Raw genomic sequence first — 20130 nt, forward strand, 5'->3', positions numbered from 1 at the left:
GAATGGGACAGATACACATGGAGTGAAAGAGGGGAGAGAGAAGGAATGGGACAGATACACATGGAGTGAAAGAGGGGGAGAGGGGATAGAGAAGGAATGGGACAGATACACATGGAGTGAAAGAGGGGAGAGAGAGAGAAGGAATGGGACAGATACACATGGGGTGAAAGAGGGGGAGAGAGAGAGAAGGAATGGGACAGATACACATGGCGGGGAGAGAAGGAATGGGACAGATACACATGGAGTGAAAGGGAGAGGGAGAGAGAAGGAATGGGACAGATACACATGGAGTGAAAGAGGGAGAGGGAGAGAAGGAATGGGACAGATACACATGGGGTGAAAGAGGGGAGAGAAGAGAGAAGGAATGGGACAGATACACATGGAGTGAAAGAGGGGAGAGGGAGAGAAGGAATGGGACAGATACACATGGAGTGAAAGAGGAGAGAGAGAGAAGGAATGGGACAGATACACATGGCGTGAAAGAGAGGAGAGAGAAGGAATGGGACAGATACACATGGTGTGAAAGAGGGGGAGAGGAGAGAGAGAGGAATGGGACAGATACACATGGAGTGAAAGAGAGGAGAGAGAAGGAATGGGACAGATACACATGGGGTGAAAGAGGGGGAGAGGAGAGAGAAGGAATGGGACAGATACACATGGGGTGAAAGAGGGGAGAGGAGAGAGAAGGAATGGGACAGATACACATGGCGTGAAAGAGGGGAGAGGGGAGAGAGAAGGAATGGGACAGATACACATGGCGTGAAAGAGGGGAGAGGGGAGAGAAGGAATGGGACAGATATACATGGGGTGAAAGAGGGGAGAGGAGAGAGAAGGAATGGGACAGATACACATGGGGTGAAAGAGGGGAGAGAGAGAAGGAATGGGACAGATACACATGGGGTGAAAGAGGGAGAGAGAGAGAAGGAATGGGACAGATATACATGGGGTGAAAGAGGGGAGAGGAGAGAAGGAATGGGACAGATACACATGGGGTGAAAGAGGGGAGAGCAGAGAGAAGGAATGGGACAGATATACATGGGGAAAGAGGAGAGGAGAGAAGGAATGGGACAGATACACATGGAGTGAAAGGGGGGAGAGGAGAGAAGGAATGGGACAGATACACATGGGGTGAAAGAGGGGAGAGAAGGAATGGGACAGATACAGATGGAGTGAAAGAGGGGAGAGGAGAGAGAAGGAATGGGGCAGATACACATGGGTGAAAGAGGAGAGCAGAGAAGGAATGGGACAGATACACATGGAGTGAAAGAGGGGAGAGAGAAGGAATGGGACAGATACACATGGAGTGAAAGAGGGGAGAGGAGAGAGAAGGAATGGGGCAGATACATGGAGTGAAAGAGGGGGAGAGAGGAGAGAGAAGGAATGGGACAGATACACATGGGGTGAAAGGGGGGAGAGAGAAGGAATGGGACAGATACACATGGGGTGAAAGAGGGGGAGAGGAGAGAGAAGGAATGGGGCAGATACACATGGAGTGAAAGAGGGGAGAGCAGAGAGAAGGAATGGGACAGATACACATGGAGTGAAAGAGGAGAGAGAAGGAATGGGACAGATACACATGGAGTGAAAGAGGGGAGGGAGAGAGAAGGAATGGGGCAGATACACATGGAGTGAAAGAGGGGGAGAGGAGAGAAGGAATGGGACAGATACACATGGGGTGAAAGAGGGGGAGAGATGAGAGAAGGAATGGGACAGATACACATGGAGTGAAAGAGGGGAGGAGAGAGAAGGAATGGGGCAGATACACATGGAGTGAAAGAGGGGAGAGAGAAGGAATGGGACAGATACACATGGAGTGAAAGAGGGGAGAGGAGAGAGAGAAGGAATGGGACAGATACACATGGAGTGAAAGAGGGGGAGAGAGAGAGAAGGAATGGGGCAGATACACATGGAGTGAAAGAGGGGAGAGGAGAGAGAAGAATGGGACAGATACACATGGAGTGAAAGAGGGGAGAGGAGAGAGAAGGAATGGGACAGATACACATGGAGTGAAAGAGGGGAGGAGAGAGAAGGAATGGGACAGATACACATGGAGTGAAAGAGGGGAGAGGGAGAAGGAATGGGACAGATACACATGGAGTGAAAGAGGGGAGAGAGAGAGAAGGAATGGGACAGATACACATGGAGTGAAAGAGGGGAGAGAGGGAGAAGGAATGGGACAGATACACATGGAGTGAAAGAGGGGAGAGGGGAGAAGGAATGGGACAGATACACATGGAGTGAAAGAGGGGGAGAGGAGAGAAGGAATGGGGCAGATACACATGGGGTGAAAGAGGGAGAGAGAAGGAATGGGACAGATACATGGAGTGAAAGAGGGGAGAGAGAAAGGAATGGGACAGATACACATGGAGTGAAAGAGGGAGAGGGGGGAGAGAAGGAATGGGACAGATACACATGGAGTGAAAGAGGGGAGAGGAGAGAGAAGGAATGGGACAGATACACATGGGGTGAAAGAGGGGAGAGCAGAGAGAAGGAATGGGACAGATACACATGGAGTGAAAGAGGGGGAGAGGAGGGAGAAGGAATGGGACAGATACACATGGAGTGAAAGAGGGGGAGAGAGGGAGAAGGAATGGGACAGATACACATGGAGTGAAAGAGGGAGAGGGGGAGAGAAGGGAATGGGACAGATACACATGGAGTGAAAGAGGGGAGAGGGGAGAGAAGGAATGGGACAGATACACATGGGGTGAAAGAGGGGGGAGAGAGAGGAATGGGACAGATACACATGGGGTGAAAGAGGGGGGAGAGGAGAGAGAAGGAATGGGACAGATACACATGGGTGAAAGAGGGGAGAGCAGAGAGAAGGAATGGGACAGATACACATGGAGTGAAAGAGGGAGAGCAGAGAGAAGGAATGGGACAGATACACATGGAGTGAAAGAGGGGAGAGGAGAGAGAAGGAATGGGACAGATACACATGGGGTGAAAGAGGGGAGAGGGGAGAGAAGGAATGGGACAGATACACATGGGGTGAAAGGGGGAGAGGGAGAGAAGGAATGGGACAGATACACATGGAGTGAAAGAGGGGAGAGAGGAGAGAAGGAATGGGACAGATACACATGGGGTGAAAGAGGGGGAGAGGAGAGAAGGAATGGGACAGATACACATGGAGTGAAAGAGGGGGAGAGGAGAGAAGGAATGGGACAGATACACATGGAGTGAAAGAGGGGAGAGGGGAGAGAGAAGGAATGGGACAGATACACATGGGGTGAAAGAGGGGGAGAGGAGAGAAGGAATGGGGCAGATACACATGGGGTGAAAGAGGAGAGGAGAGAGAAGGAATGGGACAAATATACATGGGGTGAAAGAGGGAGGGAGAGAGAAGGAATGGGACAGATACACATGGAGTGAAAGAGGGGAGAGAAGGAATGGGACAGATACACATGGAGTGAAAGAGGGGGAGAGGAGAGAGAAGGAATGGGACAGATACACATGGAGTGAAAGAGGGGAGAGGGGAGAGAAGGAATGGGACAGATACACATGGAGTGAAAGAGGGGGAGAGGAGAGAGAAGGAATGGGACAGATACACATGGAGTGAAAGAGGGGGAGAGGAGAGAAGGAATGGGACAGATACACATGGAGTGAAAGAGGGGGAGAGAGGAGAGAAGGAATGGGACAGATACACATGGAGTGAAAGAGGGGGAGAGAAGGAATGGGACAGATACACATGGAGTGAAAGAGGGGAGAGGAGAGAAAGGAATGGGACAGATACATGGAGTGAAAGAGGGGAGAGAGAAGAGAAGGAATGGGACAGATACACATGGAGTGAAAGAGGGGGAGAGGAGAGAGAGAAGGAATGGGACAGATACACATGGGTGAAAGAGGGGGAGAGAGGAGAGAAGGAATGGGACAGATACACATGGAGTGAAAGAGGGGGAGAGGAGAGAGAAGGAATGGGACAGATACACATGGAGTGAAAGAGGGGGAGAGGGGAGAGAGAAGGAATGGGACAGATACACATGGAGTGAAAGAGGGGGAGAGAAGGAATGGGACAGATACACATGGAGTGAAAGAGGGGAGAGAGAAGGAATGGGACAGATACACATGGAGTGAAAGAGGGGGAGAGAGAAGGAATGGGACAGATACACATGGAGTGAAAGAGGGGAGAGGGGAGAGAAGGAATGGGACAGATACACATGGGGTGAAAGAGGGGGAGAGCAGAGAGAAGGAATGGGACAGATACACATGGAGTGAAAGAGGGGGAGAGGAGAGAGAAGGAATGGGACAGATACACATGGAGTGAAAGAGGGGGGAGGGAGAGAGAAGGAATGGGACAGATACACATGGAGTGAAAGAGGGGGAGAGGAGAGAGAAGGAATGGGACAGATACACATGGAGTGAAAGAGGGGAGAGGGAGAGAAGGAATGGGACAGATACACATGGAGTGAAAGAGGGGGAGAGGGGAGAGAAGGAATGGGACAGATACACATGGGGTGAAAGAGGGGGAGAGGAGAGAGAAGGAATGGGACAGATACACATGGAGTGAAAGAGGGGGAGAGGAGAGAGAAGGAATGGGACAGATACACATGGGGTGAAAGAGGGGAGAGGGAGAGAAGGAATGGGACAGATACACATGGAGTGAAAGAGGGGGAGCAGAGAGAAGGAATGGGACAGATACACATGGAGTGAAAGAGGGGAGAGAGAGAGAAGGAATGGGACAGATACACATGGAGTGAAAGAGGGGAGAGCAGAGAGAAGGAATGGGGCAGATACACATGGAGTGAAAGAGGGGGAGAGCAGAGAGAAGGAATGGGACAGATACACATGGGGTGAAAGAGGGGAGAGGGAGAGAGAAGGAATGGGACAGATACACATGGGGTGAAAGAGGGGGAGAGGGGAGAGAAGGAATGGGACAGATACACATGGAGTGAAAGAGGGGGAGAGAAGGAATGGGACAGATACACATGGGGTGAAAGAGGGGGAGAGGAGAGAAGGAATGGGACAGATACACATGGAGTGAAAGAGGGGGAGAGGGGAGAGAGAAGGAATGGGACAGATACACATGGGGTGAAAGAGGGGAGAGGGGAGAGAAGGAATGGGACAGATACACATGGAGTGAAAGAGGGGGAGAGAAGGAATGGGACAGATACACATGGAGTGAAAGAGGGGGAGAGGAGAGAGAAGGAATGGGACAGATACACATGGAGTGAAAGAGGGGAGAGAGGAGAGAAGGAATGGGACAGATACACATGGAGTGAAAGAGGGGGAGAGGAGAGAGAAGGAATGGGACAGATACACATGGAGTGAAAGAGGGGAGAGAGGAGAGAAGGAATGGGACAGATACACATGGAGTGAAAGAGGGGGGAGAGGGGAGAGAGAGGAATGGGACAGATACACATGGAGTGAAAGAGGGGAGAGGGAGAGAGAAAGGAATGGGGCAGATACACATGGAGTGAAAGAGGGGGAGAGGAGAGAAGGAATGGGACAGATACACATGGAGTGAAAGAGGGGAGAGAGAAGGAATGGGACAGATACACATGGAGTGAAAGAGGGGAGAGAGAGAAGGAATGGGACAGATACACATGGAGTGAAAGAGGGGGAGAGGAGAGAGAAGGAATGGGACAGATACACATGGAGTGAAAGAGGGGGAGAGGGAGAGAAGGAATGGGACAGATACACATGGAGTGAAAGAGGGGAGAGGGGAGAGAGAAGGAATGGGACAGATACACATGGAGTGAAAGAGGGGGAGAGGAGAGAGAAGGAATGGGACAGATACACATGGGGTGAAAGAGGGGGAGAGGGGAGAGAGAAGGAATGGGACAGATACACATGGAGTGAAAGAGGGGGAGAGAGAAGGAATGGGACAGATACACATGGAGTGAAAGAGGGGGAGAGGGGAGAGAGAAGGAATGGGACAGATACACATGGAGTGAAAGAGGGGGAGAGGGAGAGAGAAGGAATGGGACAGATACACATGGGTGAAAGAGGGGAGAGGGAGAGAAGGAATGGGACAGATACACATGGGGTGAAAGAGAGGGAGAGGGAGAGAAGGAATGGGACAGATACACATGGGGTGAAAGAGGGGGAGAGGAGAGAGAAGGAATGGGACAGATACACATGGAGTGAAAGAGGGGAGAGGGGAGAGAGAAGGAATGGGACAGATACACATGGGGTGAAAGAGGGGGAGAGGGGAGAGAAGGAATGGGACAGATACACATGGAGTGAAAGAGGGGGAGCAGAGAGAAGGAATGGGACAGATACACATGGAGTGAAAGAGGGGGAGAGGAGAGAGAAGGAATGGGACAGATACACATGGAGTGAAAGAGGGGGAGAGGAGAGAGAAGGAATGGGACAGATACACATGGAGTGAAAGAGGGGGAGAGCAGAGAGAAGGAATGGGACAGATACACATGGGGTGAAAGAGGGGGAGAGGAGAGAGAAGGAATGGGACAGATACACATGGGGTGAAAGAGGGGGAGAGGGAGAGAAGGAATGGGACAGATACACATGGAGTGAAAGAGGGGGAGAGAAGGAATGGGACAGATACACATGGGGTGAAAGAGGGGGAGAGGAGAGAAGGAATGGGACAGATACACATGGAGTGAAAGAGGGGGAGAGGAGAGAAGGAATGGGACAGATACACATGGGGTGAAAGAGGGGGAGAGGAGAGGGAAGGAATGGGACAGATACACATGGGGTGAAAGAGGGGGAGAGGAGAGAGAGAGAAGGAGGAGAGGGGAAGAGGGGAATAGTGTATAACTGCATAATTTCTTCTGTATTTACAGAATACAAGTAGACAGAGCATAGGATCTGCCCTTATACTAGTGAGGTGGGAGAATAGGATCTGCCCTTATACTAGTGAGGTGGGAGAATAGGATCTGCCCTTATACTAGTGAGGTGGGAGAATAGGATCTGCCCTTATACTCGTGAGGTGGGAGAATAGGATCTGCCCTTATACTAGTGAGGTGGGAGAATAGGATCTGCCCTTATACTAGTGAGGTGGGAGAATAGGATCTGCCCTTATACTAGTGAGGTGGGAGAATAGGATCTGCCCTTATACTAGTGAGGTGGGAGAATAGGATCTGCCCTTATACTAGTGAGGTGGGAGAATAGGATCTGCCCTTATACTAGTGAGGTGGGAGAATAGGATCTGCCCTTATACTAGTGAGGTGGGAGAATAGGATCTGCCCTTATACTAGTGAGGTGGGAGAATAGGATCTGCCCTTATACTAGTGAGGTGGGAGAATAGGATCTGCCCTTATACTAGTGAGGTGGGAGAATAGGATCTGCCCTTATACTAGTGAGGTGGGAGAATAGGATCTGCCCTTATACTAGTGAGGTGGGAGAATAGGATCTGCCCTTATACTAGTGAGGTGGGAGAATAGGATCTGCCCTTATACTAGTGAGGTGGGAGAATAGGATCTGCCCTTATACTAGTGAGGTGGGAGAATAGGATCTGCCCTTATACTCGTGAGGTGGGAGAATCCTCTAACACAGGAAGTGGATTTTATTTTGTATGTTTTTTTATTTACATATTCTTTATCCCCTTACACTGTGTATAAGACAGTAGTTTTGGAATTGTTAGTTAGATTACTCGTTGGTTATTACTGCATTGTCGCAACTAGAAGCACAAGTATTTCGCTACACTCGCATTAACATCTGCTAACCATGTGTATGTGACAAATAACATTTGATTTGATAAGGCAGAATATGAACAGACGCTGGAAGACGAGTGCAGGGAAGGAGGGGGGGTGGTCAACTGTGTCTGTACATGTATTTAGGATTGATTTTGGAGGTTTACACACCGGGAAGCTGATTGTAATTTAGATTCCAATGCATTGAGATCTGTTATTAACATGTCACTCGTTACATTGTAAAACAGGGATGAACAAGGGCTGTCATGAAAAAAGTTAATACTGGTAATATGAGTAGTAAAAACTGTCTATATACGGTCCCCTGTTTGTGGATGTACATTCTAACCGTGTGTGCTTAGTCGATGGTCTTCAATTTGAGTGACTCAACGTGAAGACCTCAAGACTGTCATTCTAAATTTGGGTTGAAAAAGCTTCACCATGTTAACAGAATTCTCATGTTAAGGCGTATCAACACATATGGCTTTCTGGATGATATATAGCACAATTGACTTGAGCATGTTTTCGTATGTTTATAACTATATAAGTGGACTAGCAGCAGTGACTAACTAACGTGTTATGGGTTAGATGGAATGATTATGTGCAAACGTATTTGAAGCAGAAGGCTAAGAACATACGGGGGTCATGTGTTTGAGACAATGTTTGCGTAAGGGGTGTTAGTTGCAGATTCTAGCAGATATACTGTTGTCATTTCAGACACTATTGTCGAATTTCAGTGACAAATAAAAAAAGGTACAAAACATGAAAGAATAGCCACAGATCCCTGTACACAGGAGGCCACATCACCGGAAGGCAAGTTCTTTGTAGTAGTAGCATCACATCTCCTGCAGAGGGGGCCAAATGATAGGTGACCATTGCAAATGAACACCAACCAGACAACGATTGGAATCCGTTTGGATGGGTTCAGTCATTATTTGGTATTAAGGGAGCTGCAATATCTTAGTTATTTTTTTAAATGTGTATTATTATTTCAATTCAAATATATTTGTAACAGGAGGCCACATCACCGGAAGGCAAGTTCTTTGTAGTAGTAGCATCACATCTCCTGCAGAGGGGGTCAAATGATAGGTGACCAATGCTGTACATTCATACCCCAGGGTGAGGGTAACTTAATGGACTATTCCAACCTGATACAAACTTGTCTTTTTGAGAGTTATTCATAAGACTTGGGCGTAAGATCCTTTTGGGTGAGACATCCCGTGGTTTTACTATCTGCAGGAAGTCGGCTGTGTGGAAACTTGCAGGAAGGAGCACATTATAGTGTGAACTGTGACAAAACACAGTTATAACAGTTGAGCTCTCATGCCGTCTTAGTCGGCATAGACAAACCCGTCGCCGTTTCCACCCATCTGCTAAACTGCCACGAAGACAAGTTGTACTTTCTATAAAAAGCTGAGAGCCAACCGTTCGTTGGGCTTTTAACTCTGCACTGTTGAGTGGATGGTTAACCACTCCATTTTTTGCAAATCTTAAAATAAACCTGTTGTTTGAAGAATCCACAGTCTCCCTCTTCCTTTTGGTTATAATTTCCACCACATTCCTAACTACTGCCGGAGGTTTGTTGGTCTTTCTGGCGCTTATAGCTGCCGAAGCGTCACCCAGATGAGTGCTACGCTTCAGTAGTGGACCATCCAGCCTACAGAGGAGGCAGCGACAACGTACGAGGGGCCTGATGAAGATCTCCGGACCAGTCTAAGTAACTGACTGACTCTGCGCCATTGAAGCTCCTTCCGCTTAAACTAGTGCTCAGCCTTTCTGAACTGCCTGGCTGAACAACACCATCTGAAGCTGCGGAGTGGAAGATCATCGCCCAAGACCTGCATTTGTTTTGTTCGTTTTAAAAGTGTATTTGAGATTGTCTTTGTAATGAAAAGCGTTGTGTAAAATAAATCTATTATTAGTGTTATTACTATATGTTTGGGGTGATGAGAGATCACAAACCACACGAGGGCGCAAACAGACACACACTCTCTCACTCACCAGCTGCACCACAGTCACAGCAGATTTCGTTGCCAGGTATCCGTAGCACGTCTTCTATGATGGCTTTGGTCAGTTCCTCCAGGGTGTCCTCTCCTCCTGTACTCTGCTCCCCGTGGAACGCCTTGTTCAGTGCCTCCTCTTTACTGTTGGTCAGCACCGATATCCAGCTGCACACACATATATATATACTGTATACAGTGACACCCTTGAGCAAAAAGGACTTCAGAAAATAAATCATTCAAATACTGAGCTATATTGTACGCTAGAAAAACGGGGACATTATTCTATACTAATACAATTTCTCAGAGAAAGAGATTTTGTTTAAAAAGTCATAAAAAAAATTTTCTCAAAGAGAGGGGACAAAATTATTGACTCCCCTGTTTTCAATACTTCACCTTACGAGGATAATGGCACCGAGATTTAAAAAAAATAATGTTTTATGAGATTGGATAATACATTGGGAGGGTTCTTAGACCATTCCTTATTTCTATTTTTGTGGTCAATTAATAATGTTGATTTGTGTTATTGACTTTCTGAAGATCCATTTGTGGCCAAGATTCAGCCTCTTGACAACCAGGTTTTTAACTAAAATGTCCTGGTACTGGGTAAGGTTCATGATGCCGTTGACCTTAACAAGGACCCAAGGACCAGTGGGAAGCAAAAACAGATCCCCCACCATATTTTACAGTCCCCAAATGCACTAAACACCATGTTCAGAGTCTCCTTCATACTGAGCACATGCACACACACCATATAGTAGATTATCTTACATCACAAACTCCTGTTCATCTTCGGCCTGGAAATGATATGTGCGATTATCTGTAAAAGAGAAATGACAGACATACCTTAGTGCATAGCTAGTATTACTAGATTAGAATGACTAGAAGTAAAAACACTGTGGGAGCCCTATTTTTTACACACACAAAAAGACAAAAAGGGCTTCTCCCTCACTGTCTCGGAACCTGGGTTCGGTGAAACACATAAAATACTTCCAAATACTTGAACATTGAGGTGTTTTGGTATAGTGGTAGCAGACAGGGGGTCCATCCCTGCGTTAGTCCTTCACAGTGTCACTTTCTATTTTAAAGTATTTGTCTTTATTCAAACAGCAGGATATATCATTGTCTTCCGTCAGATACCGCGACATCTGCACTGATTGGTCTCGTATCTCTCAAAGACTAATGGGATAGATCAAAAGACGTCCGGCTACAATGATCATAACTTTCCAAAATATATCCTCGGTTGTAATGATGCTTGGTCATAGCTCGTGCCTCGTCTCTTAAAAAAGCTTTCCAGAACATGCAAACTGCTTTTTATACTGTTCAACATACAGTGTGGAGAACAAGTATTTGCTACACTGCAGATTTTGCAGGTTTTCCTACTTACAAAGCATGTAGAGGTCTGTATGGAGATGGAAATGTGATTTTCTGGATTTTTGTTTTAGATTCCGTCTCTCACAGTTGAAGTGTACCTATGATTAAAAAAATACAGACCTCTACATGCTTTGAAAGTAGGAAAACCTGCAAAATTGGCAGTGTATCAAATACTTGTTCTCCCCACTGTACTTTGTGTCAATTGAAGCTTATCCTCAATACTGACAAAACTAAACTCTCTGAACCTTTCACCTATTACTACCTGTCAGGGCAAGGAGATTGAGGTTGTAACCTCATATAAATATCTTGGAATGTTTATTGATGACGGCCTCTCTTTTAAATTGCATATTCAACAACTTACAAAACAATTGCAGCTGAAATTGGGATTTTATTTTAGGAATAAGGCCTGTTTTTATTTTGAAGCCAGAAGGAGGCTAGTATCAGCTACAGTTATGCCTTTACTAGACTATGGGGATATTTTATATATGAATGCTTCCGCTCAGTGTTTGAGATCAATTGACACTCTTTACCATGGCACTTTGAGATTTATTTTAAACTGCAAAACCCTTACACACCACTGCACTTTGTATACCAGGGTTGGCTGGCCTTCTCTAGTCACTCGTAGGCTCAGTCACTGGTATACTTTTATTGACAAAGCCATTTTGGGTTTACTACCTCTTTTTGTGCATTTTTATTGTTCAGAAATGTGGTATTCTCTTCGTTCTCTGCTAACTGTTCCAAATGTCCGAACTTAATTTGGTAAAAAGTGCTTTTTAATTTTTTTTTACTCTGCGCCATCGTCTTGGAACACCTTCCAAAATACTTTTAAACTGGAAGAACTTGTCCCGATTGGTGTTTTTAAATCACAGATGAAAGATTTTGAGGCTGATTCCCTGACCTGTCAATGTTTTTAATTTGCTGTTTTATACTCTTGTGAATTCAATGGTTTTTACTAGATTACTTGTAGTTTTTCATGTTGTCTGACTAAGTTTTGTAATGACTTGGTTAGCTATATATTCAAGCTAAAAATAGCTATATATACAAGGCTGAATCCATAGGTTATTTTCAATGTGTTGCCACATTTAATAACATACATTTCAAGGCACAAGCGACATGCTAATGCCATGTTCCCAACTGCCGTCATGTTCTGACACATACGCACTAACAGACAGTATGAATTACTTTGAATGTTGACCAACTTGGAAACTCACTTTTGAGAAAACCGTCTTTCAATGTTTTGGTACTACTATTGAAGAGCCCTCCTTTGTCTACACCCATTCAGCATTGTTCACACCCTCTTAAGCCTTGGCCCCACTCATCTCTTTAAAGGTTGATCAGACCATTCTGTACTAACATCCATATTCATGGGAAATTAAATTCTGCTTTGAAAGTTGATAAACTTGCAACCTCACTTTTGAGAAAATGGCCTTTGAATGTTTTGGTACCTAGTGGAACACCCATCTCAACACCCGTTCAGCATTGTTCACAGCCCCACCCATCTCTTTAAGGATTCACATGTGAGGTCATGTACTAAACAGTGAGTAGTGTCCTGAAGATTAAGACTAAAAGTGGTAAAAGTAAGGAAAAATTCCAGGTAAACAGAAAGTGTCCAGATAAAAAATATTTTATAAATATTAGATGATGTTTACTCAGACACACTTGTCTAAATTGATGGGTCATGTGACCACTTCCAGTGGTGGAAAAAGTACTAAATTGTCATACTTGAGTAAAACTAAAGATGCCTTAATCAAAAATGACTCAAGTAAAAGTAAAAGTCGCCCAGTAAAATACAACTTGAGTAAAAGATACTTAAGTATCAAAAATAAATGGAATTGCTAAAATGTACTTAAGACTTTTGAATCCAAGATGGCGTGGCAGTCAGAAGCCTTTGTCCTGTCGTGTCCCTTGTATATATATCTTTATCTTCGCATATCATTTAAAAAAATATTTTCCTAAACCTCAACTTCCAAATACTCTCCTGCAACCCGCCTCATCCAATGTGGCGTGGATCTGTTATTTTTCTTAAGTATTTCTATTTACTTCAGATCTGGAATCCCTCAACTGAATCTAGCCAGCTAACTACCTACCAGCTATCAGTCAGCAAACCATTGCTAGCGGTCATCAGCTAACCTTTAGCTCGGAAAGCTCTCGCCAGTTCGAACAACGTGACTCAAACCACAGCATAACGGACCTATTATTTTTATTAACATTTTTTATCCCACATCTACCCGGATTCCTACCACAAACTCTGAACATTTTCATCTGGATCTTCGCAACTAGCTAACCACAATCTGGGCTATAATATCCGGACCCCTTCTACTGCCGGTACGGGGCACGGAACCCCGCCGATCCTCTACGACTGGAATACCGACATAATCTGCCCAAGGATTCCAACACGTCCCTCAGGTTCGACGCCCGCTGAAGGCCCATTCTGCTAACCACGGCCTACTAGCTACCTAGAGCTACTTGGAAGCCTACTAATTCCATGACTGGTCTATCGACATCAACCGCACGAAGAGGCAAAAACAGACTTACCCCCATCGCGACGTCCCCCAAAGGCTAACTTGCTAGCACCAGTCTGTTAACTTCTAGACGGCTTGCCCCGGTCTGCTAACTGCTAGCTTGCCTGACCCGGTCTGCTAACTGCTAGCCCCGGTCTGCCAAGTGTTTGCTTGCTAACCCAGTCTGATAACTGCTAAATTGCCATCCCCAGTCTGTTAACTGCTAGCTTGTTTAGCCCCGGCCTACTAACTGTTAGCTACGGCCTGCTAAATGTCTGAATCTCCGTGTCCCCAGTCAGCCCAACGACTCACTGGGCCCATATGTACACGTGCTTAAACACCTGCATTGCTTGCTGTTTGGGGTTTTAGGCTGGGTTTCTGTACAGCACTTTGAGATATCAGCTGATGTACGAAGGGCTATATAAATACATTTGATTTGAAAAATACATTTGATTTACAGTTCTGCTATTGAGTCAAGGATATCTAGTTGAAAATAATACAATTGATGGAAAATATATTTTCTAAAATGAATGTATTATTAAAGCTGTTTTGACAGTTATTTCCTTTTCTTCACTGTCTTCATCCATAATCGTTGATTACAAGATTATACAATTACTGAGCTTGCCCTACATGTCGTAGAGTTGGTGGTACCATTCAGCCAAACTCAGGCACCAGACCTTCACTTTCAACGATAATAATCTCCCATGGACATATTCTGCGTGTAGACCAAGATAATCTACCAGGACTGAATGGAATGCGTGAGTTTAAGAGCAGCATTAGTTCAGTGGGGTTGGAGACTCAATTTCTAACACGTATGAACACAGAAGTTAATCACGCAGCTGACCAAATTACACAAGATTTTACAACTCTTCTAATCTCATCTACCCCTCACACTTGTGTCTACCTCACTCCACTGCTACCAAGAAATAGTATATTCTAAGGGATTACGTTCTCCTTCAAAAAAGTTTATGTGCTTTATGATTAGCTACGATTAGGGGGTGCACTATGATTAGCTATTGAGCTATGACTATTTATCTAAGATTTTGACAACTATTACTGCATTGTATCAGGCACAGCCCAAGTATGTGAAAGTATTTGACATACAGTATTCAACCCAGGTCTGGTGCAGACGGCCGATTCCATTCCTGTAGAGTCAATTATTAGTAAAACTGTCTGCTAATTTATCATGTCATTGATATATGATATTATAGGAAATACATAATCATATATTATATTATTCTAAAATAATATTATAGGAACTCACGGGAGATGAGGTCAAAGCACTTCTTGTCCTCCCCACTGGGTTTGACCTGGCAGGTCAGTAGGTTCAGTCTCACAGGCTGTCGGTTAGACTAGATGACAGACAGAGATAAATAACATACGCAATAGGTGAAGAAATTAAAGGATGAATTAAATCAGCCAGTTGTTGAACATCAGTATTTTGAAAAGATATGACATGTTGATAGAACGTTGGTTCAAATTATTTTTGTCCAGTAGGATTTGGCTTCTGGACAAGAGTGATACTGTGTTGCGGTGTTGCAATGGATTATGGGTAATGTAGTGCAATATAGTACTACTCACTGTGGCATGTGCGATAGTGAGAATGCCGCTCTTCACAGAACATTTCCTCCGTTGCCACACCTTCCGTAACCTAGGAAAAAAGGAAATACATTTAGGAATAACATTTTTTACACTTCTTAATCTTACAAATGTAAACCCAGACAAACATCAGAAAGTATTCATACCCCTTGACCTTTTCCAAATGTTGTAATGTTACAGCATGAAATCAAAATGGATTTTAAAAAATCTCACCCATCTACACACAATAGCCCAATGACAAAAGTGAAAACATGTTTTTAGAAATATTTGCAAATTTATTGGAAATTAAAAACAAATATTTAATTGACATAAGTATATACCCCTGAGTCAATACATGTTAGAATCACCTTTGGCAGTGATTACAGATGTGAATTTTTCTCAGTAAGTCTTTAAGAGCTTTGCACACCTGCTTGCCATAGATTTTCAAGCCTATTTAAGTCAACACTGTAACTAGGCCACACAGGAACATTCACTGTCGTCTTGGTAAGCAATTCCAGTGTATATTTGGCCTTGTGTTTTAGGTTATTGTCCTACTGAAAGGTGAATTTGTCTCCCAGTGTCTGGTGGAAAGCAGACAACCAGGTTTTCCTCTAGGATTTTGCCTGTGCTTAGATCTATTCCATTTATTTTTATCCTAAAAAAACTCATGAGTCCTTGCCAATGACAAGCATCACTGCTTGCAATGGCTGCATCACTGCTTGGTATGGTAATAGCACCGCTCTCGATCGCATGGCGCTACAGAGGGTTATGCAGACAGCCCAGTACATCACTGGGGCCGAGCTCCCTGCCATCCAGGACCTATATCAGGCAGTGCAGAAAGAAGGCCCAGAGAATCATCAAAGACCCTAACCACTCAAGCCATAGACTACTTTCTTTGCAGCCACATGGCATGAGGTAACGGTGCATCAAGTCTGACACCAACAGGCTCTTGAACAAAACTCGCTCCATCATCTTCTCACTCACACATAATATGCACAAAGATTTATACTGACTCTACACACCTGCAGACCCACTCATATAGAAGCTGCTGCTACTCTGTTTATCTTATATCCTGATGCCTAGTCACCTTACTCCTATACATATCCACCTCTATCGCTCCAGTATCCCTGCACATGTAAACATGGTATTGGAACTGACTTTTAATTATTTCCTGTATTCAAACTCAGCAAAAAAAGAAACGTCCTCTCACTGTTAACTCACTGTGTAAATATTTGTATGCACATAACAAGATTCAACAACTGAGACATAAACTGAACAAGTTCCACAGACATGTGACTAACAGAAATTGAATAATATGTCCCTGAACAAAGGGGGGGTCAAAATCAAAAGTAACAGTCAGTATCTGGTGTGGCCACCAGCTGCTTTAAGTACTGCAGTGCATCTCCTCCTCATGGACTGCACCAGATTTGCCAGTTCTTGCTGTGAGATGTTACCCCACTCTTTCACCAAGGAACCTGCAAGTTGGTATAGACTTGACGGACTAGACAGATCTCATTCCCTCTCAAACAAAAAGGACAAATCTATAATTTTTCTCTGGTAGACACCGCCTACCTGGCACCCCAAACAAACAACAAGTCAAAACTGTTACAGTCGTCAATAAAAAATTATGTTAAACACTATTATAGCACACAGAGTGAGTCCATGCAACTTATTACTTGACTTGTTCAGCAAATATTTACTCTTGAACTTATTTAGGCCATAACAAAAGGGTTGAATACGTATTGACTCTTCAGCATTTCTTTGCAAATTCATTTGTAAAATAAACATTTTCAAAATAACCTCATTCCACTTTGACATTATGGGGTATTGTGTGTAGGCCCATGACACAAAAGATCTATTTAACAAATTGTTAATTCAGGCGTGTGTGAATACTTTCTGAAGGCACTGTATTGTAAGTCAGCGTTCACATCACCACATCTCCAAATTTACCCATCCATCCACTCTTTCATCCATCCACTCTTTCACCCATCCACTCTTTCATCCATCCACTCTTTCATCCATCCACTCTTTCATCCATCCACTCTTTCACCCATCCACTCTTTCATCCATCCACTCTTTCATCCATCCACTCTTTCACCCATCCACTCTTTCACCCATCCACTCTTTCGTTCACCCATCCACTCTTTCGTTCACCCATCCACTCTTTCTTTCACCCATCCACTCTTTCACCCATCCACTCTTTCATCCATCCACTCTTTCATCCATCCACTCTTTCACCCATCCACTCTTTCATCCATCCACTCTTTCACCCATCCACTCTTTCATCCATCCACTCTTTCATCCATCCACTCTTTCATCCATCCACTCTTTCACCCATCCACTCTTTCACCCATCCACTCTTTCGTTCACCCATCCACTCTTTCGTTCACCCATCCACTCTTTCGTTCACCCATCCACTCTTTCTTTCACCCATCCACTCTTTTCACCCATCCACTCTTTCACCCATCCACTCTTTCACCCATCCACTCTTTCACCCATCCACTCTTTCACCCATCCACTCTTTCACCCATCCACTCTTTCACCCATCCACTCTTTCACCCATCCACTCTTTCACCCATCCACTCTTTCACCCATCCACTCTTTCACCCATCCACTCTTTCACCCATCCACTCTTTCACCCATCCACTCTTTCACCCATCCACCCATCCACCCTTTCACCCATCCACCCTTTCACCCATCCACCCTTTCACCCATCCACCCTTTCACTTTCACCCATCCACCCTTTCACCCATCCACCCTTTCACCCATCCACCCTTTCACCCATCCACCCTTTCACCCATCCACCCTTTCACCCATCCACCCTTTCACCCATCCACTCTTTCACCCATCCACTCTTTCACCCATCCACTCTTTCACCCATCCACTCTTTCACCCATCCACTCTTTCACCCATCCACTCTTTCACCCATCCACTCTTTCATCCATCCACTCTTTCATCCATCCACTCATTCACCCATCCACTCTTTCACCCACCCATCGCTTTTCTTCATCAAATTGCCCTTCTTCTCACTGCCAAAGTCCTTGTTCCCCTGTAGCTGGTGCATATTGTATCCACTCTGCTTGCTCTGAGAGTCCTGAAATACCCAGTCACAGGGTTCAATGTACATAGACACACTCCTTCACATGCTTACACACTACTTTACACAGACACACTACTTTACATGCTCACACTACTTCAAACTCACTACTTTACATGCTCACACTACTTTACACAGACACACTACTTTACACAGACACACTACTTCACATGCTCACACACTACTTTACACAGACACACTCCTTTAGACACACTACCAGAGATAAACACTACTTTACATGCTCACACTCCTTTACATGCTCACACTCCTTTACATGCTCACACTCCTTTACATGCTCACACTACTTTACACAGACACACTACTTTACACACAGACACACTACTTTACATGCTCACACTACTTCAAACTCACTACTTTACATGCTCACACTACTTTACACAGACACACTACTTTACACAGACACACTCCTTTACATGCTCACACTACTTTACACAGACACACTACTTTAGACACACTACTTTACATGCTCGCACTACTTTACATGCTCACACTACTTTACATGCTCACACTACTTTACATGCTCACACTACTTTACATGCTCACACTACTTTACATGCTCACACTACTTTACATGCTCACACTACTTTACATGCTCACACTACTTTACATGCTCACACTACTTTACACAGACACACTGCTCACACTACTTTACACAGACACACTACTTTACATGCTCACACTACTTTACATGCTCACACTACTTTACATGCTCACACTACTTTACATGCTCACACTACTTTACATGCTCACACTACTTTACACAGACACACTACTTTACACAGACACACTACTTTACATGCTCACACTACTTTACACAGACACACTACTTTACACGCTCACACTACTTTACACGCTCACACTACTTTACACAGACGCACTACTTTACACAGACACACTACTTTACACAGACTTTACTTTACATGCTCACACTACTTTACACAGACACACTACTTTACATGCTCGCACTACTTTACATGCTCGCATTTTACACAGACACACTACTTTACATGCTCACACTACTTTACACAGACACACTACTTTACATGCTCACACTACTTTACATGCTCACACTACTTTACACAGACACACTACTTTACATGCTCACACTACTTTACATGCTCACACTACTTTACATGCTCACACTACTTTACACAGACACACTACTTTACATGCTCGCACTACTTTACACGCTCACACTACTTTACACGCTCACACTACTTTACACAGACACACTACTTTACACACACGCACTACTTTACATGCTCGCACTACTTTACATGCTCGCACTACTTTACATGCTCGCACTACTTTACATGCTCACACTACTTTACACAGACGCACTACTTTACACGCTCGCACTACTTTACACGCTCGCACTACTTTACATGCTCGCACTACTTTACAGCACTTTTACATGCTCACACTACTTTACACAGACACACTACTTTACATGCTCACACTACTTTACACAGACACACTACTTTACATGCTCACACTACTTTACACAGACACACTACTTTACACAGACACTCACTACTTTACACAGACACACTACTTTACATGCTCACACTACTTTACACAGACACACTACTTTACATGCTCACACTACTTTACACAGACACACTACTTTACATGCTCGCACTACTTTACATGCTCGCACTACTTTACACGCTCGCACTACTTTACACGCTCGCACTACTTTACACGCTCGCACTACTTTACACGCTCGCACTACTTTACACGCAGGCACTACTTTACACAGACGCACTACTTTACACAGACGCACTACTTTACACAGACGCACTACTTTACATGCTCGCACTACTTTACATGCTCGCACTACTTTACATGCTCACACTACTTTACACAGACACACTACTTTACATGCTCGCACTACTTTACATGCTCGCACTACTTTACATACTCGCACTACTTTACATGCTCGCACTACTTTACATGCTCGCACT

General features: G+C 44.6%; 1 protein-coding gene across 3 annotated transcripts in view; it reads right to left on the reverse strand.

The window, feature by feature from the left end:
* The window catches only part of LOC118401640 (arf-GAP with SH3 domain, ANK repeat and PH domain-containing protein 1-like), a 171485-nt gene that overhangs the window by 53656 nt on the left and 97699 nt on the right, over positions 1-20130 (reverse strand). For all 3 annotated transcript variants that reach the window (XM_052477345.1, XM_052477346.1, XM_052477344.1), the window contains exons 10-14: positions 18039-18139; positions 15049-15118; positions 14732-14819; positions 10364-10412; positions 9594-9760 (exon numbers count right to left, since the gene is read on the reverse strand). In XM_052477345.1, the coding sequence (XP_052333305.1) occupies positions 9594-9760; positions 10364-10412; positions 14732-14819; positions 15049-15118; positions 18039-18139 (475 nt within the window). The remainder of the gene's footprint in view (positions 1-9593; positions 9761-10363; positions 10413-14731; positions 14820-15048; positions 15119-18038; positions 18140-20130) is intronic.

This window comes from Oncorhynchus keta, chromosome 23 (genome assembly GCF_023373465.1).
Source record: "Oncorhynchus keta strain PuntledgeMale-10-30-2019 chromosome 23, Oket_V2, whole genome shotgun sequence".
Taxonomy (NCBI): Eukaryota; Metazoa; Chordata; class Actinopteri; order Salmoniformes; family Salmonidae; genus Oncorhynchus; species Oncorhynchus keta.